The following is an 18,092-nucleotide window of genomic DNA, read 5'->3' as shown; positions in this document are numbered from 1 at the left end:
TCTGCTCCACCCACACCGGCACAACTACGCTGGCCTTGTTTCCTGTAGAATCTAATTAGAATATCCATGTTGTCCGAGATTTCACCGGGTAATGCAGCTTTTCTCGAAATTCTGAACCAAAAATGGCAGCTTTCATTTATGAAATATGTTCATTAATAACTACATTCTTAAGGAGGTTGCAGAAAGCCTTTGTAATAAACTGCTAAAGGTTAGATTTGTGCTAGATTACTTAGCAAGTTTTAGGAAATACGTGGAATTCCCCTTTAAATATAGCATTTTCTTCATTCTACTGCACAAGATAAAATGTGGCAGAACTTTCTGCACAGGCCAAATTTAGTTTTTAACCCCCAAATGTTTAAATCCGCAAATGAACATTAATCGTGCATTACAATGTGCACAAGTGTTCTTTGTAGAAGATGTGAAGTTAAGCAATTTTACCAGGAGTGCAAAAGCCTTTGCATATTACTGCAGTCTTGTATGTAAAAGTACAAAAGAAAATAGTTTAATACATAAAATTGAGTGATATAAACTTAAATGCCAGGCCACAAGCTAATAACACTAACGATGTAAGAATAGTGAATTCTGAGCGTGGTACGACGTATAATGGGTGATACAGGTCCTCGGACAGGGATGTATTTGCATATTTATAGGCATTTTTATCTTTATCACTGATATAAATGAGCAAAAAAGAGTCAACCGTGCAGAAAACAAAAATCTGACAGTCCTCAACGTTTGTAGTGCCTTGAGGACTAAACGCAAAAGGAGTTTGCATTGAGACAAATAATGTGCAGCATTTAATGTTGTAAACATCATTAGTTCCATTCCCAATTTCAAGTATGAAAGCAGACCTTTTGAGAGTTTGAACACAATTTATTTTAAGCTTAAATAATTACTTCAATCATCCAGTGTATGTTTTTGTCATACGTTTGTTATCAGATGGATCGATGAATGCCTGAAGGTGATCTCTTTTGATTATACTCAACATAAGGAAATATTTCACCAAAACCCAAATAAAAATGCCCCTTGAGACCACAGCAGCCTTGAAACCTAGTAAAACACGGCTAGAATGGTTACAAATGGTCGGCTTACAGAAAGACCTTTACATCTTAGAACCAATACACATAAGAACAGTTAAAAGTTTACAGCGTGCCAGTCGACGTGATACATTCGCTCCACCTCTCCGGCTTCAGGCCTGGCTGTGACTGCATAGCGTAGGAAACCTTTAGCTGCGTGTAGGGACACAGTGAATCCTTATGAAGTGGTACATGAATCGTGTCCATTCACCCTCCCCTGGAGTCTGACGGTGCAGTGGTGTCTTTAGAAAACAATATTAGTGACGAACGGCAGGGCTATGAGTGTGCACACAGAATGTCCTCGTTATGTGGTTTAAAAAGAAATCAAAAATAAAGTGAATCACATGCATCAAAATATTAGTACTCTGAGAATCTTTCAACAGGACTACAGCTACGCCGATTCCGTTGCCATTATTGAGAGTAGGTTTAAAAGAAAAGTCAGCTGTTAAAACCAAGCAAGCCTGTTCTCGTAAAAACATTTTTTTTCTGTGAATAATTACACAAATACATGTGGAGTTACACCCAAGCTCTTCCTTAAAGTTTAAATCAGCATCAGCATTTCATTTCATTCATTTTATTTCAACGCACTCTGCAAACCTCTCTTGCCAGTGCATTCACAATTTTGTGAGCTACTTCTCTTTAGAATTTATACAGTTTTGATTTATATACAAGATCTCCAAAATCAGCATTATACAGCCCGACGCTCTGGGTCCGAGAAGAAAAAAATGTAAGGCGAGTGGAGAAGGTGATATTAAAAAACAGTGTCCCTAGGTTTCTGTCAGTCCATGATGCTCTTTTTCGTTTTTTTTTTTTTTTTTCTTTTCCCATCTTTGGTCACGGAATTGCTTGGGTGCCAATGTTTTGCATGTGGCACTCCTCCCACGTTCGGCGCAGAAGAAGCATCACACCGACGGCGGTCTCGTGGCACCGATTGGGTGTCCTGTGCCACTGACAGAAAGAATGAGTTTTTTTTTTCATGCTCATGCGAAATCAAAAAAAGTCCTCTTCCTGAAAACCATGCGTTTATGTGAAAGCTGAACACAACCCCCCGTCCACTGATCTTCTGCCGTTGCATTTCCAGTGATCTCATTCCCAGGAAAACAATTATGAAACAAGTGCAGATCTGCAACGATAAAACAGAAGATCAGAGGGTCAGTCTAACGGCACAGCATACAACTGCCTTTAATACAACGGTACATACAGTTCTGTGCGGAAGTCTTAAGCTTATGCGAGCACAGCAGGACTTCCACAATCCTGACAGATTTCTAAAACGGAGAGCATCACAAAGTAAAAGCCCAGAGTTCCCCCGTTATCACATGATACAAACTCAGCTAAACTGGCCTCGACCTGTTTGTTCCTTCTTGAACTGTGGACAGAAATGTGATTGAGAAACGCTGATATCACCTGATATCAGCTGGAGAATATTTTACTGCAACCGGTCAGTCGACTTGATATTTTAAAGTGGCTGCATTAACATCTGGATCCATACATTATAAACACGATAAAGGCTCATATTCGCTTGTGTTCAGCAAACAGCTCCTCTGTCTCTGTGGTCCAAGCTCACTGGCTGTTGCTTCCAGTTGCTCAGAAGAAATATCAGAGCAAATATGAATAATATTAAATACAGTACACTGTGATTTTATATGCGTGAGTTTGTTAGTCTAGCCATTTCTAAAGCTCTTCTCGAGGAAGTCCAGTATTTGCATGTTTATCATAAACCTGGCTTTGCTAATCAATACATCCATCACTCAATTAAATCAGGTTTACTGCTGATGGAATTTTAAGGGAAACCTGTTTGCCTGCAAAATCCCTCCATCATTAAATCGCCAAGGTGTGAACAAAGTCATTCAGAGTGGCAAACTCCAGTCTTGGAGTCCTGCACAGTTTTCCTACTCAGACTCATCTGATTCTACTCTGAATGTTAAGGTTTAGTAGGTGTCTTAATAGCAGGAAGATCACTAAACTGTGCTGGACAGTGGCCCTCCAGAACCACAGCTTTCCATCCCTGTTCTGGAGAAATTTACTGGCCGATAGTGGTAATTCTAAAAAACTAATTCTTTCAGTACCACACTATTGTGCCTGATGTACATTGTTGCTATGGATTGTATTTCAAAACAATAAAATAACTCAACTTTTTCTCAAAACAGTGTCTCAGGCATCGGAGAACTTAATCAGTGGAATCAGAAGTAACGTTTTCATCTCAACTTTGTGACGTCTGCTTCCTATCACCAGCACGGTAAAGAACTCTGAGTCAGCAAGTTTCTCTAGAACGAAGCATTTCACATCAAGAAACTGAATGACTGATTACATCTCACTGATTAAAAAAACAAAAAAACAAAACAAAATTGCTGGAATTCCGCTTTAACAAATCAGTGAAAGTATTCAGGATATTCAGTGACTGCTACTGTCACCAAAGGCCTGCCTTTCTTCTGATCTGATTGGTCAGCACAAAGCCCATGGCATCGGACCGTCGTCCAAACTTTTTCATCTCAGAACGCATGAACACCAGGCTCAGCCTGCAAAACAGTAAGCAAAATCCATCTCTCCAGTTGACGGCAACAGAAAAAGAAAAAAGGCACTTCGGAACAATTTGAACCCCTCCTTCGATGGCTGGTTGCATGGTGAGCTCACAGAATTTGGAGGCCTTCAAAACATTCACTAGGGATCAGCTCACTGTGGCATTAGAGAACAATGGGCCAGTCTGTTCAGCTGTGTCTGCATTTTATCAGTGAGAGTGCATTTCAATTGTGCCGGGAGAGAAAAGAATTGTTAAGTTGCTCATTTCTTTTGTGGCCAGCTTGTGGCGTTTTTTGGTAACAGGCATCAGCGTCCTGTAGCTCTTCCAATTTGTAGAGCTGTGAATGTTTACTTACCATGTTGAACACGCAGCTGTTATGATTGACCCTTTTTCTCTCTTTGTCTCCCTTCTTTCTTCTTTCCCTTGGCTTCCTCTGCGACCTGGAGCAGAGAAACATAGAGGTGAATTAGATGATAAAACTGCTCTACAAATCGCCCCATCCATGGCTATCCCAGTGTCCTGCAAAAAAAAACAAAAACACAGCCCTCCCTGGAGCTTGTGAGGAACCTGGGAAACAACAAACCACACTGAATCACTCAAGCAAGCACAAGTGATTACTCAGACGACTAAGAACTGTGTTAAATGCTACGTCCAGTCAATAAACATATGCACGTTCAGAGCACAGCCACATCTCTGTTTGACCCGCAGTGTGCCAGTGGCACACACAAGCACTTTTAACCCAAGCGCAAGTCACTGCACACGTTGCCGACCTCAGGGCACTCCCTAGCGGGTCCCTCCTCTTCTTCCCCGGCCCTAGAGGCCTGCCTGGAGCGCCTGCCTTTCTTCCTCCTGCCCTTCTCCTCTGTTCCAGCCACACGCCGCACCACTTTCCGGATGACCTGGGAGAGGGGGCAACAGTCAAACTGCACACCGCACGTCTTAGACTCACACACATGAGGATGGATGCAGGGCTGGTGCCACTGTTCGCGCCAACCCTTTAATCTGCATTCATGACAATGAGCTTGATTTCCTAGTTGAGCTGTGCAGACCTGTCACCTCATATGACTTTGCTACATTTCATTTTCTAAGTCTGGCTGACAAACTGAAATGTGGAAATAGAGCTTGGACCACTTGTTTATCACCAATTATCAATAACAGCCATGAAATAAATAGAACTTAGTGTTAGGCGATGCTGCCAGAAACAGAATTATTCTCACTTAATCACAGTTTAATGTTTAGCTGCCAAGAGTCGCATTCGAACCAAATACATTTTCTAGGATTTACCTAAAACATTCACATCCAGTCTGACGCGCTTTTTTGTGTTTAACACTGAGAATGTGAGAGGATGCAAAAAAGAAGAAATGGATTTCTTAAGTAGTGCATAATTGCTCTTATAGCCAGTGTGACTATAGCCAGGGTGTTGGCTATACCTGTTGACCCCTGGCACAAATGAAAACTGCCCAAGATAATGAACGCAACTTTAATACACTCAGTTTTAAATCATTTTAAAATCAATTTAGTGAATTTAGTCCCAGTTTATTAAAGACATTTATCGTCTCTGCCCTAACAAACATGTTCTGTCTTAAAAATCACTATCTGTCTGCTTTAAGTAGCAGCATCTTTGCCTTTTACAGATTGTTTAAATGACTTTGCACTTTGTGGTCTGCACTATTTTATTTACTTTCCTTCACTGTAAATGTCACAGTTTTGTGTCAGTACTTAGTGAGTGTCGCTGGCATGCTGCTGCTTCTTTAGTGTTTTAACATTTGGTTGTAATATAGCTGGTCTATTAAACTGCAGGGGTGGCACGGTGGGTAGCACTGTCGCCTCACACTGAGGGGGGCCTGGGTTCGAATCCCCGGCCGGGTGACTGGGGTCCTCTCTGTGTGGAGTCTGCGTGGGTTTCCTCCGGGTTCTCCGGTTTCCTCCCACAGTCCAAAGATGTGCAGTCAGGCCAATTGGACATGCTACATTAGCCCCTGTGTGTGTCTACCCTGAGACCTGTCCTGGGTGTATCCTGCCTTCAACCCAATGACTGCTGGGATAGGACCCCCCCCCCGCGATCCTGAGGGACAAGCGGCTTAGAAAGTGTGTGTGTCCTGAAGACTTGGATATAAGAGTGTTTGTCTAATGTTCAGTAATGAAAACAGATAAGCCCATGTCGTCAGCTATAGATTGGGTGAAGGTGAATTTCTTTTGCACCCTGGGTGGATGGATGGACAGACATGTGGGGAGGGGTAGAGGTGTGGTGTTATGGGAAGGGTGTGAGGTTACTTTTCTGGTGACAATGTTGCCATCTTCATCTGTGAACTGCTCCTCTGTCACTGACTCGCCAGGAATGTTTTTAGCCTGATCGCCCTATAAATGGAGATGTATAAAAGAGACTCACTCACCTATGAGTAAGCACACACAAGCACACGCAGCTACAATCTCACACTTCTTGTGGTAGTAGTCACGAGCAGCTCCATGAAGCATCACACAAGTTTGATCTGCTGGCATGTGCAATATCTTCAAATAAATGATCAGAAAATCCACTGAGTCTACTGAAAAGACAGTGATGGAAAGGCCTGGATCTCACAAAATAGAGTCATTCAAGCCAGCTGGGCTTAAGGGGACACTCCGGCTCACTTAACATCCCTCAGTCGTCTTTACAGCATGAGTTTCCAGTTTAAGACTAGGAAAATCCCCTTCTGATGATGTATGTTGAGAGTTGGAGGAACATTTGAAAAACTGCAAGTGGATGTTTTGGGGCTAGCACATGATACTGCATTTATGTGCTTATTTCTCCTGAACATGCAACAAGCACCAGGAACTGGAGCTAAACCCACTCTTGTTCAACACAGCCACTTATACTAAGGATGATAAATAGCAAGGGGTTTCCATGTGCTGGATGTTATGTGTCCCGCTGACACATAACTCATCTATACACACCAGTACAGTGTGATTAAATTCATTCTTTAAAGTATTTAAAGAAGATCTGTTTGTGGCGTATTTTAGTAAGGATCTCTTTCCCAGGCATTGGTGAGTAGAGTGCAGAGCTTGTTTGTATTTAGGGAAGCCAAACATGGACCAGCCCCTACCAACTTGATGGCAATGGTGAAATCTGGAACTGAACCACGAGCCCTTTGAGCTTCGAGTACAGCTCGGCTTGACCCGCCATCCTTCAAGGCGCGTGGAAGACAAGCGTCGAGACTGTTCTCTGTACTGGAGCCCAGGTGGGGGAATGAACTCCCACTGGCTGTCCGAACAGCAGAGTCTCTCGCTGTCTTCAAACGTAGACTGAAGACCGTCTCTTTACACAGCACTTAAATCAGCATTGAATTATAAGCTGCACTTATTTTATTGTACTGCACTCTGTATTGTAGTTTACTGTATTGTAGTTTACTGTATTGCAGGGCTCAGAGTTCTGTGTTCAGCTCTGCTCCTTTTCTCTCTGTATCTACAGTGACTGTGTTTCTATCAGTATCTGAGCTCAGGACTGACTTTCTCTCTAACCTACTGGTAACTAGCAAAGATACTTTCTCTAGATAAACAAAGCACTTCTTGTAATTCGCTCTGGATTAGAGCGTCTGCTAAATGCTGTAAATGTAAATGTAAATAAAATGTGTGTAATTCTGCAGCTGGCAAATTGAATGAAGTTAAGACTGAAGTGTAAACATCAAACATCATAATTTATCTGTACTTCCAATGTCACCCCCTGGGACTTTGGAAACCACTGTAATAGTATACAGACTGGCTGGCTAGACCAGCAGAAGAGGTTCCCAAAGTATAATGTATTAATTCATGATAAATGAACTGGTGCGTTGATGAATGAAAACATGAACATGATATAAAATTGTGAATTCTGCCAAACTGATGAGGCTGAGGGATATAATGCTGTGCTACAAAATAAAGCATAACAGCCTTTAAAGTTTTAGGCCAGAATGCCCCTTAAATGGCAGACTTACAGCAGCAAAAGGCAAAAAAGGTATCATGGCATACGTGTTCAAACGCAGTCAGGCAAACAGCAAAGACGGTAACTAAGAAAGAACTCTAAGATCCCATTTACACCTGGTCACTTCATGCGTCTTGAGTATCAGGATTATATCCGATATAAGACCAAGCCACATATAAATTCAAGTGTGAACACACTGAGCCGAGATGCATTTAAAACTAAAAAAATCTGATCGCTCAAACCACTTCAGGAGGTGGTCTGAGGTGCATTTGAGCCATGTTATAGTAGTGTAAACACATCCTTCCCGTGCAGCACATCGCTGGGTGCATCATCATGGTTGGGGACCAGATGAATCAAAATGCTTAACAGCAATATGGACAGACACGACTGTGTAAAACAAACTGCAGACGACTTGGAGGAACTGTGGAATAACAAACATCTAAACGGCTCCCCGATAATGGCTTTCAAAGAACATGGCCAGGGGAGGGGGAGTAGCTAAGTAGCGGGCTACTTTTTGTTTTATGACAGTTTTATGAAATGTAGCTAGCAGCTGTGGCGCCTAAAATATTTTGTGTGGCTATAGTGAAAATTTTCCATGCAGAATGAACCACAGAACGCGGTTGTTCACCAGGCTGGTGGAGATGTGCAATCCTGACTGAGCCTACTAACGAGTAGGCTTGACTCAAGGGGTCGCAACCGAAATGTTTAGAAGAGCTGATTTGTCCTTTCAACAAAAACGAAACCAGCTTGGGAGCCACCTTGGGGCAGTCATGGGCTGGAGGTAGGGAACCAGCCTCGTGACCGGAAGGTCGCCGGTTTGATCCCCAGAGCCGACAGCACATGACTGAGGTGTCCTTGAGCAAGACACCTGACCCCCAACTGCTCCCCAGGTGCTGCGGATTTGGCTGCCCACCGTTCCAGGCAAGTGTGCTCACTGCCCCCTAGTGTGTGTGTGTTCACTGTGTGTGTTTTAACCTTCAGCTCAGCTGTAGCCGCTGTTCTCACATCTCAGGAAACTTTTCTGCGAGTTTCTTGTAAAATGTCTCTCTCTGTTTGACTTTTTATGAGATTGAAGTCGCTTCTCATCCTCCAGCTTCTCGTTCGAACTGTCGCGTTCCACCTTAAACGGTGCCTGAAGTCATAATGTTATGGCTGATCGGTGTATCTTGCTGAAATGTTTAAATTGGAGCAGTTTTATGGTTTATATCCGGTTAATTTTGTTGACTTTTGTTAGGAATAACCAGGAATGACTGACTTTGCATTTAGTCTTAATTTTTGGTTTTTTTTCTTTCAATTTTTTAATTTTCAACCCTGAACAAGGCTGCAATGATGACGGAAGACAAAGAACCTGAAACTAACGTAGAGGAAAGCTAAGCAGTAAAAGTGGCTGGGCGCTGAACAGATAAACAGTTGCTAATTAGTAATTTATTCCCATAATTTGCATATTCCATCCCACACAGCAATCGGATTTCAGTTCCAATAACCGGAGACACATTTGACTATCAAGTGCAAATGTGTGTGGCTAAAATATTATTAGGAAACAATCCAGAAACTAGTCATATGAAGTGGCTGGGTGTAAATGGGGTCTATGAGTTTTAGAAAGGTTTTAATAGCAGCAATTGAATAATGCATACACTAAGCATCAAAACCATTAATGGCAATGCAAAATAAAGAAAGTACAAAAGGAGATGAAAAAGAAGAGGATAAGAGAAGTGGTATCTAAAAAGCAAATCTGGAGGTAGAGGCATTATTACAGTGAAGCTGTCACTCCATGCCCATACATATAGGCGCACACACACACACACACACACACACACACACACACCATAGCACACCCCGGCACTAGTACCACCGGATACCTTCAGAATCACCCTTCTCCGATACACCCTGGTAGTGACTGTCTGTTCCTCATCAGAGCTGGAGTCATTGTCTCTATGCGCTCCCTGCTAAAGGCAATTTAGCACATTTCAGCAGTCCCACAGCTGTTATTCCTCACACAGACTGAGTCTAACCAATCACAACTGCAACCAGCCTTCATCAGGCTAGCATTCAGCCAGGACTGCAAAATTTAAAGGCAACGGTTCAGCAAAAAATCTAGTTTGTGTAGTTGATCAGCTGAGATATGTTTGGTATCCGAAGCTAAGAAGTGACAGAAGCTTGAGCTTCAATTGTTAGAATCTCACAATCTACATGCCTTCAACACCAAACTTCAATCTCAAAATGACTTTCTGACATCTAGACAAATGGACAAAAACAGTAGCAGCAGCAATGAAGCTTTTGTCTAACTCTGGACACCAAACAAGTCTTGTCTGAGGTTTACAAATATATCTGGTCAAGTTGCGTATTTTGTTTGATTTTCTAAGTGATTCATTAGGCAAATAAACCATAACTATACATTAAAATGTGCAGAACAGTGTTCTTTGTAAAGGACGGTTGAACTTATTTTCACTTAGAAAATCAATGAAACATGTAATTTGATCAGGGGCACTGAAACAGAATTTAGGGAAAATACACTTTTGACCACTTTATCACTTTAAATTAGCTCATGCTGAGATGAATCATTCTTCTGCAATGAACAGCTGAAAAAGGTTAACAAAACAGAAATTTTCGAGAACGGCACCACAAAGGTATACAAGTATATAGTGGCCTCAAAATGTACTTGGACAATTTGTGCCATTCTTGAAAATGCATTAAGTTCATTGTGTTAGGACACAATATATCAAACGAAGTGACATTTATTTTAAACAGACGATTCCAAGACCTTTCAAAAGGCGGCTATTGTGTTTGATATGTTTGCAATAAACAAGCGTGTTAAATTTGTGATCTCAATGCGTTACCCACTGCGAACTGATTCAAGAACAGTGATGATTCTGCAGACTGCAGCACTGCGACCACTGCACGCAAACCACAGTGGGCACGTCACAGACTTTATGTTCCATGACAGCATGGCTAACTGAAAGGTATTTTAGATCTGAAGTGGTAACCACAAAGCAACGGCTATGTGCAGCAGGCTTTCTGCATTGAGTGCTGCATGAATGACGGCAGAAGGGCTTACCGTGAGCTGCATTACCGTGGAGCTGTGTGCCACTAGATGCATGCACTCACATTCTGCTTCGCAGCTGTGCTGCATGGCTTTTGTTATCAAGCAGCTGGTTTCTGTCTGAACTCTTTTACAGACAAGATTCTCACAACTTTTCTGGTTATTTATTTATTTGTTTGTTTTAAAATTGATTTAAATGATACTTCATAAATCAACCTTAATAGATTTATTTATGTGGATGTAATAACTGTTCATCTCTGAGATGCTGCTTATGTAGCAAGATTTACGATGTAGAAATTTAGTAAATATACATAATGTGCTTCACCAAATTCTTTTGTTGAAGACAGAATCACGATCTCAGTTTAATGGAACCAACTCCCATTTAATCGAGGCCTAATTTCAGATGGTAATCCTGCTAAAAGATCGCCCTGCTGTCATTTGAGCAGTTCTTGTTTTTGTTGCAGACTTCTTAAGGTGTCTGATTCTGCCCAGACCGGTTTTGGTAAGAACAAATAATACACATGTGAGTGTTTATGAAGGCAATTAACGGGTTATGCTTGTGAAATGCAAATCCCATTACTTGTTTTATAAGACTACTCGTGATGTAGCTGCCCAGTTTAGTCCAGCATCTACCATCAATTTGTGCTGAAACTGTTTTTCTTGGAAAATTTTTTTTTGTAAAAATGAAATTCACTAAAAACTTCACTAAAGATTACCATCCAAAAAACCTTTTGGGGCCACTGTACATTAACGGTACAGTCTGAGGTTCTTCTTATGAGCTCTGTCAGATGAAACTCAAAAAGTACCTGGGCTTTAGGCTGTGCTGTGCCCTCGTCCTTGGTGCTCGACCCAGCTGTGCTGTCGTCCGCAGCCTCTCTGCTCACGTCTTCCTTCCCAGAGTCCTTCTCAGCTTTGCCCTTCAGCTTGATGGATGGCTCATGGGCCTCAGGCAGTGAGCCAGCTTTGGCTTGGTGCTCAGGATGTTCCCCGTTCTGCTTTTCGGCTTGCAGCTCATGGACAGAGGACGTGGGCTTTTGGCTAAACATAGATTAGAGGCTTAATCACTACAGTGTTCACTGGTGCCCATCCTTCTGACCTGAGTTGATAATAACGGATAGATATCAACTTGAGCTACTGTGTTTTTGATAAAGAAGGAGATTTCACAGGACTCACCTGCTCTCTTTCTGCCCTTTCAGTCCTTGACCTGAAGCTGATGTCTCCTTGTTGGTGCTGGAAGCTTCACTTTGCAACCCTGCAAGTGAAGACATCTCTTTTTCTGCCTGTTCCACTTGAGATAGAATCTCTTGCACTCTTTCCTCAGTTATCTCCACATCCTCTGAGCCTTCCTCCAACTTAATGTTGTTCAACAGAGACATGAGCTGCTCCTGGGTCATTTCCATTTCTCCTTCCTCAAAACCAGACCAGCCGCTCTCTCGCAGCCCAGAGACCTCTGGTTGAGTCACTGCGGGTTGGGTGAACACGTCTGAATCTTTGGACGCTTCCTCACAGTCCTGGGCTTCCAAAAAGGTCATCGAATCGCGGCTGACCTCCGCATCATCTTCAGTCGAGCCCCCCTCTCGACTACAAGATTCTCTGCCCCCCAGAGAAGTGTCCTCAGCTACAACAGTAGGGGGTGCTGTGTTGGAGGCGGCTGCTTCCTTGGAGGTGTTGGGTAAGGACAATTCACTGGGCCTAATGAGGGCTCTAATGGGCGAGACTATACTACCGTCCTCGCTAAAGAAATCATCCTTTTGGAGAGGGGTGGGGGGTTCATAGCTCAACTCTGTGGGACTCTGCAGCTCCAGATCGATGCTGTGGTAACCTGAGTGACACAACACAGTGGGACTGAGGTGGATGCAACACCACGACAGCACAATGCCGCTACTACACAAACAAATGGAAGGGGAGGCAATGATGCACAGAGGTGTAACAATAATGAAGCAGGCATAATGATGTTGAAATTAAAGTGTATTAAATGGAGAAAAAGTTATGGCAAAAATAACAAATTTACCAAATTAAGTTATATTTTTACCACCCTGTATTTATTTACTTTCTTGTCCAAATGGCCAAAGTAATTTCAAGTGATATATTTTTTTCAGGAGATTTTTTTTGAGGAGATTAGACATAAGATAATACACTTGCAGAAGGAAGGAGAAATGACACTCCTAACAACTGTGCAAGACCTGGTAGACCACCAAACCTGTCACTTTCAGATAAAGCTTTCAACTTTGAGAGAGAGAGAGAGAGAGAGAGAGAGAGAGAGAAAGGCGAAAATCAAGCTCAACTCTTGCTTTGGATTAAAAAAAAAATTGGATTAAAAAAATGTGTTTCTGTTCATCCTTCCACTGTAAGAAGACAACTCAATGCTGTGAGACTGAAAGGATGTGTAGCTGTCAGGAAAATCTGAAAGCAAGTCTTCTGAAAAAGACAGAAGCTGTAATAAAGGCAAAGGTTGGACAAAGTAAATACAGAAAATCAAAGACTTGTGCTTCATAGCTGTTTTGACAGGAAATTAAATAAAAGGGTGGCCTCTAAGTTTTCCACAGAACTGAACCTCTACTGACACTTTGCATGCAGTAGGCTATGCATTACTGCAGCCTGCTTCATAAGGTGACCTGGTTCTAACATGTAAAAGTTTAAATATAAAGTTCGGTAACAGAAGGGTCCTGATATAAATGGAAGGGAAATGATGATAAGGAAGTGACACACAGAAACCCATGACTAGAACAGTGAGGAACAGATAACACAGACACGGATGTAGCAGGTGATGCCTCAGTCGAAGTGGACAGAGAACTGGTAAAAGAAGTGAGGAAATCGGGGGCGGTCAAGGGCGCTAGGGTGCAAAGAATGGAGAAAAAAAAGTAAGAAACATGATATGTGAAGATGATAATGCAGGGTCACTGATGAATATCAGTACACTGAAACTTATGATGCAGAGTTTGCAATGCTGTGAGCTGAGCTGGCAGTGAGTAAAGACCTGTAGCTGGAGTTAGTATTTTAAGCGCAGCTACAGACACGAGGTAGGCAAGAGAGGATGCAGCAGCGATGCTAAAAAGGCTACTCCCCAGCAAGGGGAGCAGCAGTAGGAAGGCAGAGGCGTCACTGTGGGAGCAGCCTTGTGGCTAGGAAGAGCAGCAGGTCTGGTTTTGCAGAAAGAGGCGCTCTAGCAGGAAGGTTCAGAGGCTGGGACACTAGAGAACTATGCAGCTCTACAGGCATCAACAAAGCAGACATTGCGTTTTGCCATGCTATCAGAACAGCTGAGTGAGATCATAAAACTACAGTACTGCTGTTTTCGTTGAAAAGAGAAAGAAAGAGAAACGTAGGCCCAAAGCAACCATGCTGCATGGAAGCAGTGTAATTATCATTGTTATGTTTTTATGTATCGAATCATTTAAGAATAATTCATACACAGTGTTGCAGAAAACATGTGCCAACAATTCTGCCAATATGTTTCGCTTAAAATGCTGGAAATACATATAAACATAATGTTTATATCAATCAAGCATGAACCAAATCTTCTTAAGCCCATCTTAAGATATCAATTTATAAGGCCGGAATGAAAACCACTGCTCAGTCAGACGTGCCATGTGCTGAATAGTTAGGCCGAACGTTTTCATCACTCAGAGATGGGATTAAGTTTCGATTGGCAAAGGCTTCTAATAGTCATAGCTGCATGCCTTATTGCTTTACAAACATGTACAATCCATACAGTTAAACACACAGCAGAATCACACTGCCCATCACTGGTTAGTCACACCAGGATGAATTGGACGATTAAATGTAGTCAGCAGTTTGCCAATGAATTTAGAGTTCAGTCGAGATTGGAATTTAGGTTTGAATTTAGAGCAATAAGTGTTTAGCCTTTATGATTTTCTACTTCTAGAAAGGTTGAAGAAAGAAATAAAAGAAGAAATAGAGGTCAGCTAGATGGGGCTAAACTTTACCATCAGTCTGATCCCGGAAAACTGCGTTATCATCTGCAAAACACCTTGTGCCTGAAATGTTACCATAGTCAAATATTGGCCCTTCCAGCAATGTCACAATATCCATCCGATTGATCTTTGTCAGCGCTGCAGTTAAGGCATCCGCTAAAGAAGGAGAAAAAGAAGACAGACAGCAGCAGTTCAGACTGGAACTTCAGTTCAATAATGGCATAAAAGAACAAGAGAGCTTCTGTGAAATGCTTTTGTAGATTCAAAGCTTTCTACAATTACTGAAGGCGATACAAGTCTTTCAAATTCCCGGTAGTTGGTGCTCTGGGAGGCAGGCCCAGGTCTTTTGCCCATGCAGTAACGCTGAATGGTGCACTATAGAGGAGTTATCAGCCCACAGTTTACAATTAAGGGGTGGAATATATATATATATATGTAGACTAAGTCTGGGGGTTCTCAACTGTTTTCGCCTCAAGGCCCAACTAATTCAGATTCAGATTCAGATTCCTTTATTGATCCCAGGGGGAAATTGCAGTTGTTACAGTTGCAGCCATTTATGTAAAAATAAACACTTTACTAATAATTTAAGACAATATAGAGAAATTTACAGTATGTACACCAGATTTAAGTACTTATGAATATAGTAAGGTGGCAGTGATTGTGATAGTAATGTGAAACATCAGGTATAAAGCAGTTACAATTATTTAAATTATTTAAATTAGTTAGTGTCCCTCTGAGTTTTTGCACACACAATTGTTGTTATTGCACATATGAACAGTTTCGTATTGAGTTTTGTGAATCACCCACTGAGGGAGGAGTTTGATGGCCACAGGTAAGAATGACCTCCTGTGGCGCTCTGTGGTGCATTTTGGTAGATTATCACTAGAAAGCACAAAAGCCAACAGGAAAACAGTGATACTGAGCAAGCAGAGCACAGCAATAACTAATTTTTCAAATCTTATTTTTAAATGTGCAAAGCAACATATCAACCTGTTGTTGCAGGGCTTGTATTAATATCTAGATTCCTGTTAATGTAGACACACGGACCACCGAAGGCTGCTTTAAGGTCCACTTGTGGTCCTCAGCCCAGCAGTTAAGAAACTAGTAGAGTAGTATTAGGACAACTGTTTTACAAGCTTTCTAGTACATCCATCCATCCATCCATCCATCCATCCATTTTCTAAGCCGCTTCTCTGACAGGGTCGCGGGCTTTCTAGTACATGTTTACAGTTTTTTTCTAGTAGATTATTTTATGTGAAGTAAGGCCTACATTCATTTATCTTGCACCTGCTCTCTCCCCCGAGTACAGTCTAATATTTGTACAATAAACGGGGTCCTACTTACTGTTCACCATGGACAAAATAAAAAGAAAGAGGAACTGTTTAAAATTGCTAATGAGTCAGAGATGTCTTCAGTGTGGACCCGGCCACTACCTCAGATAAACAAACGAACAGAGCTTGCAATAGTATACTGAGCTATGATAGCAGGAAGACTGGCACAGCATCCCTTCAGCGACACGTTTACTGTGGGTGCAGAAACTAACTACTCAAAAACCCAATGTCAGTGACAGAGCATTTCCCTGCACCAGAGGCACCTAAAGCTTGGCTTTCGGATAAATGTGTAAAGGTTTCTTACTTAACTCAAATGCTTAGTAACAAAGCAAAGCAAAGCACTGTCAAACTGTGTCTGCGATAACCTCTGTTGGGGTTTGTGAGCAGCTCCAGGTCAGATTCGGGTTTCAGGTTTAGCATTACTACTCAGGCCCTGTTGGATCAGGTCTCAAAGTCTCGGGCTTCAATTTCAGGCCCATGTGGACCTCTATTTTGCACTGATCTGGGTTGTTAGAGTTGGGACAAGTACCTCGTCCTAAAACAGGCACCTAGACAGAGTATTGATCTTATTAATCTTGCTACATATTATCTATGGAAAAGGCAAAAGGGATGCTTACTTGTGGCATCTTTACCATCTCTGCTAACCCATTTCTTTAGCAGCATGAAACTCTGAGTCGTCAGTGAGTTGGGGTTCTCCACACGGATGTGATTTATCTCATCAACTGAGAAATCCATTTCCCTGGCTAGCTCTGCAACACATTAAAAATAGATTAGCAATCTCCCTCCCCGAGATACATGTACGTAATACTGCAGTGCAGGCAGGTCGGGAGACTGCAGATGGCACTCCCTACTGTTCACAGCGAGGGCCATGCTGAGCACACTGTACCAGACGAAACCAGCCATATTTACCCAAAACAAAGACATGCTGCAGTAAACAACATTCTCGAATGTTCATTTGTGACACTCATTGGCGTCGAAATTATTCAAACAGAAAGAAACTGTAATATAAATGTAAGTGAGCTTCACAGTTAAAGAGGTAATGTTTCAGTTTGCCCTCCAGGTGGTGATATTTCCTAGGTTTCCTGCTCTTACCAGTCCAGCTCAGGCCAAGATGATCAGCCACTATAGCCATGCGCAGGTCTGTCCTCTCACAAGGACTGTGAGGGCCTGTGAGTAGAAAACAGTCAATCAGAACTTCACAGAAGTTGAAATGGATGTACTTTAAAAGTCAATAAATATAAAAGGCTTTGCTATTTTCTGGCCAAATTTTGTGCAAAAAATACGTTTGAAAATTGGAAAAAATATCGAATTATTTTTGCTGAAAGAATAAAAGATTTAATTCTTGGATGTGTTGACCAGAAAAGAGCATAAACATGTTGCTTCAAAGGAAGTAGGTTATTTATTTGTCAGTGGTGTTGAGAGGTTAGAGTTGTGAAAATGCATCCTACCAATCAGGTAAACTCTCTCACAATAAAAATAAAAAACGCTCACCAGAGACAGAACAAGTACAAAACCCACAAATAATAATAATAATAAAAAAAGACATGCGGGCACCCTTGGTGCTGTGCTAAGACTGCATAAACTCTTATAATCTACTACTCCTTAGCACTCCACAAAGGCAAGGAACCGGTCCAGTGTCCAGCACCCCGCTCACAACAGCATGCTGCAGTTAAGCTCACTACATCATATAGAGTGATATCGGAAATCGGAATCAGAGACACAAGAGTACACAAAGAGAAAGATGACAGAATGATAGAAATGACATCTACAGTAAGGTCACGCCACAGGCAATCACAACGGCTCATGCATCTAAAATCATACAAGTGGAAAATTTTTACAAACTAGGCTTGATTTCCACGCCGGGGGCCACTTGAGGCCCAGCACCCTGACTGCCTTCACTTCCACCAGTCCTTTTACTTCTCCTCCTCTTCCTGTCTCTGCCGGCCTGCTCAACCTCTGCTCTCACATCTCTAGCAGACCTGGATGTACTGGAAGGCTGTGATGCTTCTGACAAAGAGGTGTTCCTGGATGTGCTGCTTTCTTCATCCTTATCATCTGCCTGCATCTTTTTCTCTTCACCGGAAAGCTGGTCCATATGCTTTACTGTTTCACTAGTCTTTGAATTAGTGCTTTTCCCAACATTCTGCAACTGCTCCTGTCTAGTCTTACATCCTGAAGCACTGGAAGAACCTTTGCCAACATTCTGCAACTGCTCTTGTCTAATCGTACTTCTGGATGTGCTGGAAGAACCTTTGCCTACA

At 42.1% G+C, this 18,092-nt stretch overlaps 1 protein-coding gene across 2 annotated transcripts in view; it reads right to left on the bottom strand.

Moving 5' to 3' along the window:
- Positions 1 to 849: 849 nt before the first annotated feature.
- Positions 850 to 18,092, bottom strand: part of ank3b (ankyrin 3b) — a 148,297-nt gene continuing 131,054 nt past the window's right edge. Inside the window, exons 43-52 of one of the 2 annotated variants that reach the window (XM_037544457.1) lie at positions 16,924 to 16,998; positions 16,449 to 16,580; positions 14,576 to 14,656; positions 11,739 to 12,387; positions 11,372 to 11,603; positions 9,385 to 9,471; positions 5,866 to 5,949; positions 4,362 to 4,490; positions 3,947 to 4,031; positions 850 to 2,196 (exon numbers count right to left, since the gene is read on the bottom strand). In XM_037544457.1, coding sequence (XP_037400354.1) covers positions 3,966 to 4,031; positions 4,362 to 4,490; positions 5,866 to 5,949; positions 9,385 to 9,471; positions 11,372 to 11,603; positions 11,739 to 12,387; positions 14,576 to 14,656; positions 16,449 to 16,580; positions 16,924 to 16,998 — 1,535 coding nt within the window. In that variant the 3' untranslated portion in view covers positions 850 to 2,196; positions 3,947 to 3,965. Of the gene's footprint in view, positions 2,197 to 3,946; positions 4,032 to 4,361; positions 4,491 to 5,865; positions 5,950 to 9,384; positions 9,472 to 11,371; positions 11,604 to 11,738; positions 12,388 to 14,512; positions 14,657 to 16,448; positions 16,581 to 16,923; positions 16,999 to 18,092 lie in introns of both variants that reach the window. The other variant, XM_037544458.1, reaches the window with a different exon arrangement.

Source organism: Pygocentrus nattereri, chromosome 13, assembly GCF_015220715.1.
Source record: "Pygocentrus nattereri isolate fPygNat1 chromosome 13, fPygNat1.pri, whole genome shotgun sequence".
In the NCBI taxonomy this organism is placed as follows: Eukaryota; Metazoa; Chordata; class Actinopteri; order Characiformes; family Serrasalmidae; genus Pygocentrus; species Pygocentrus nattereri.
This window is presented reverse-complemented; position numbering and strand designations above follow the sequence as displayed.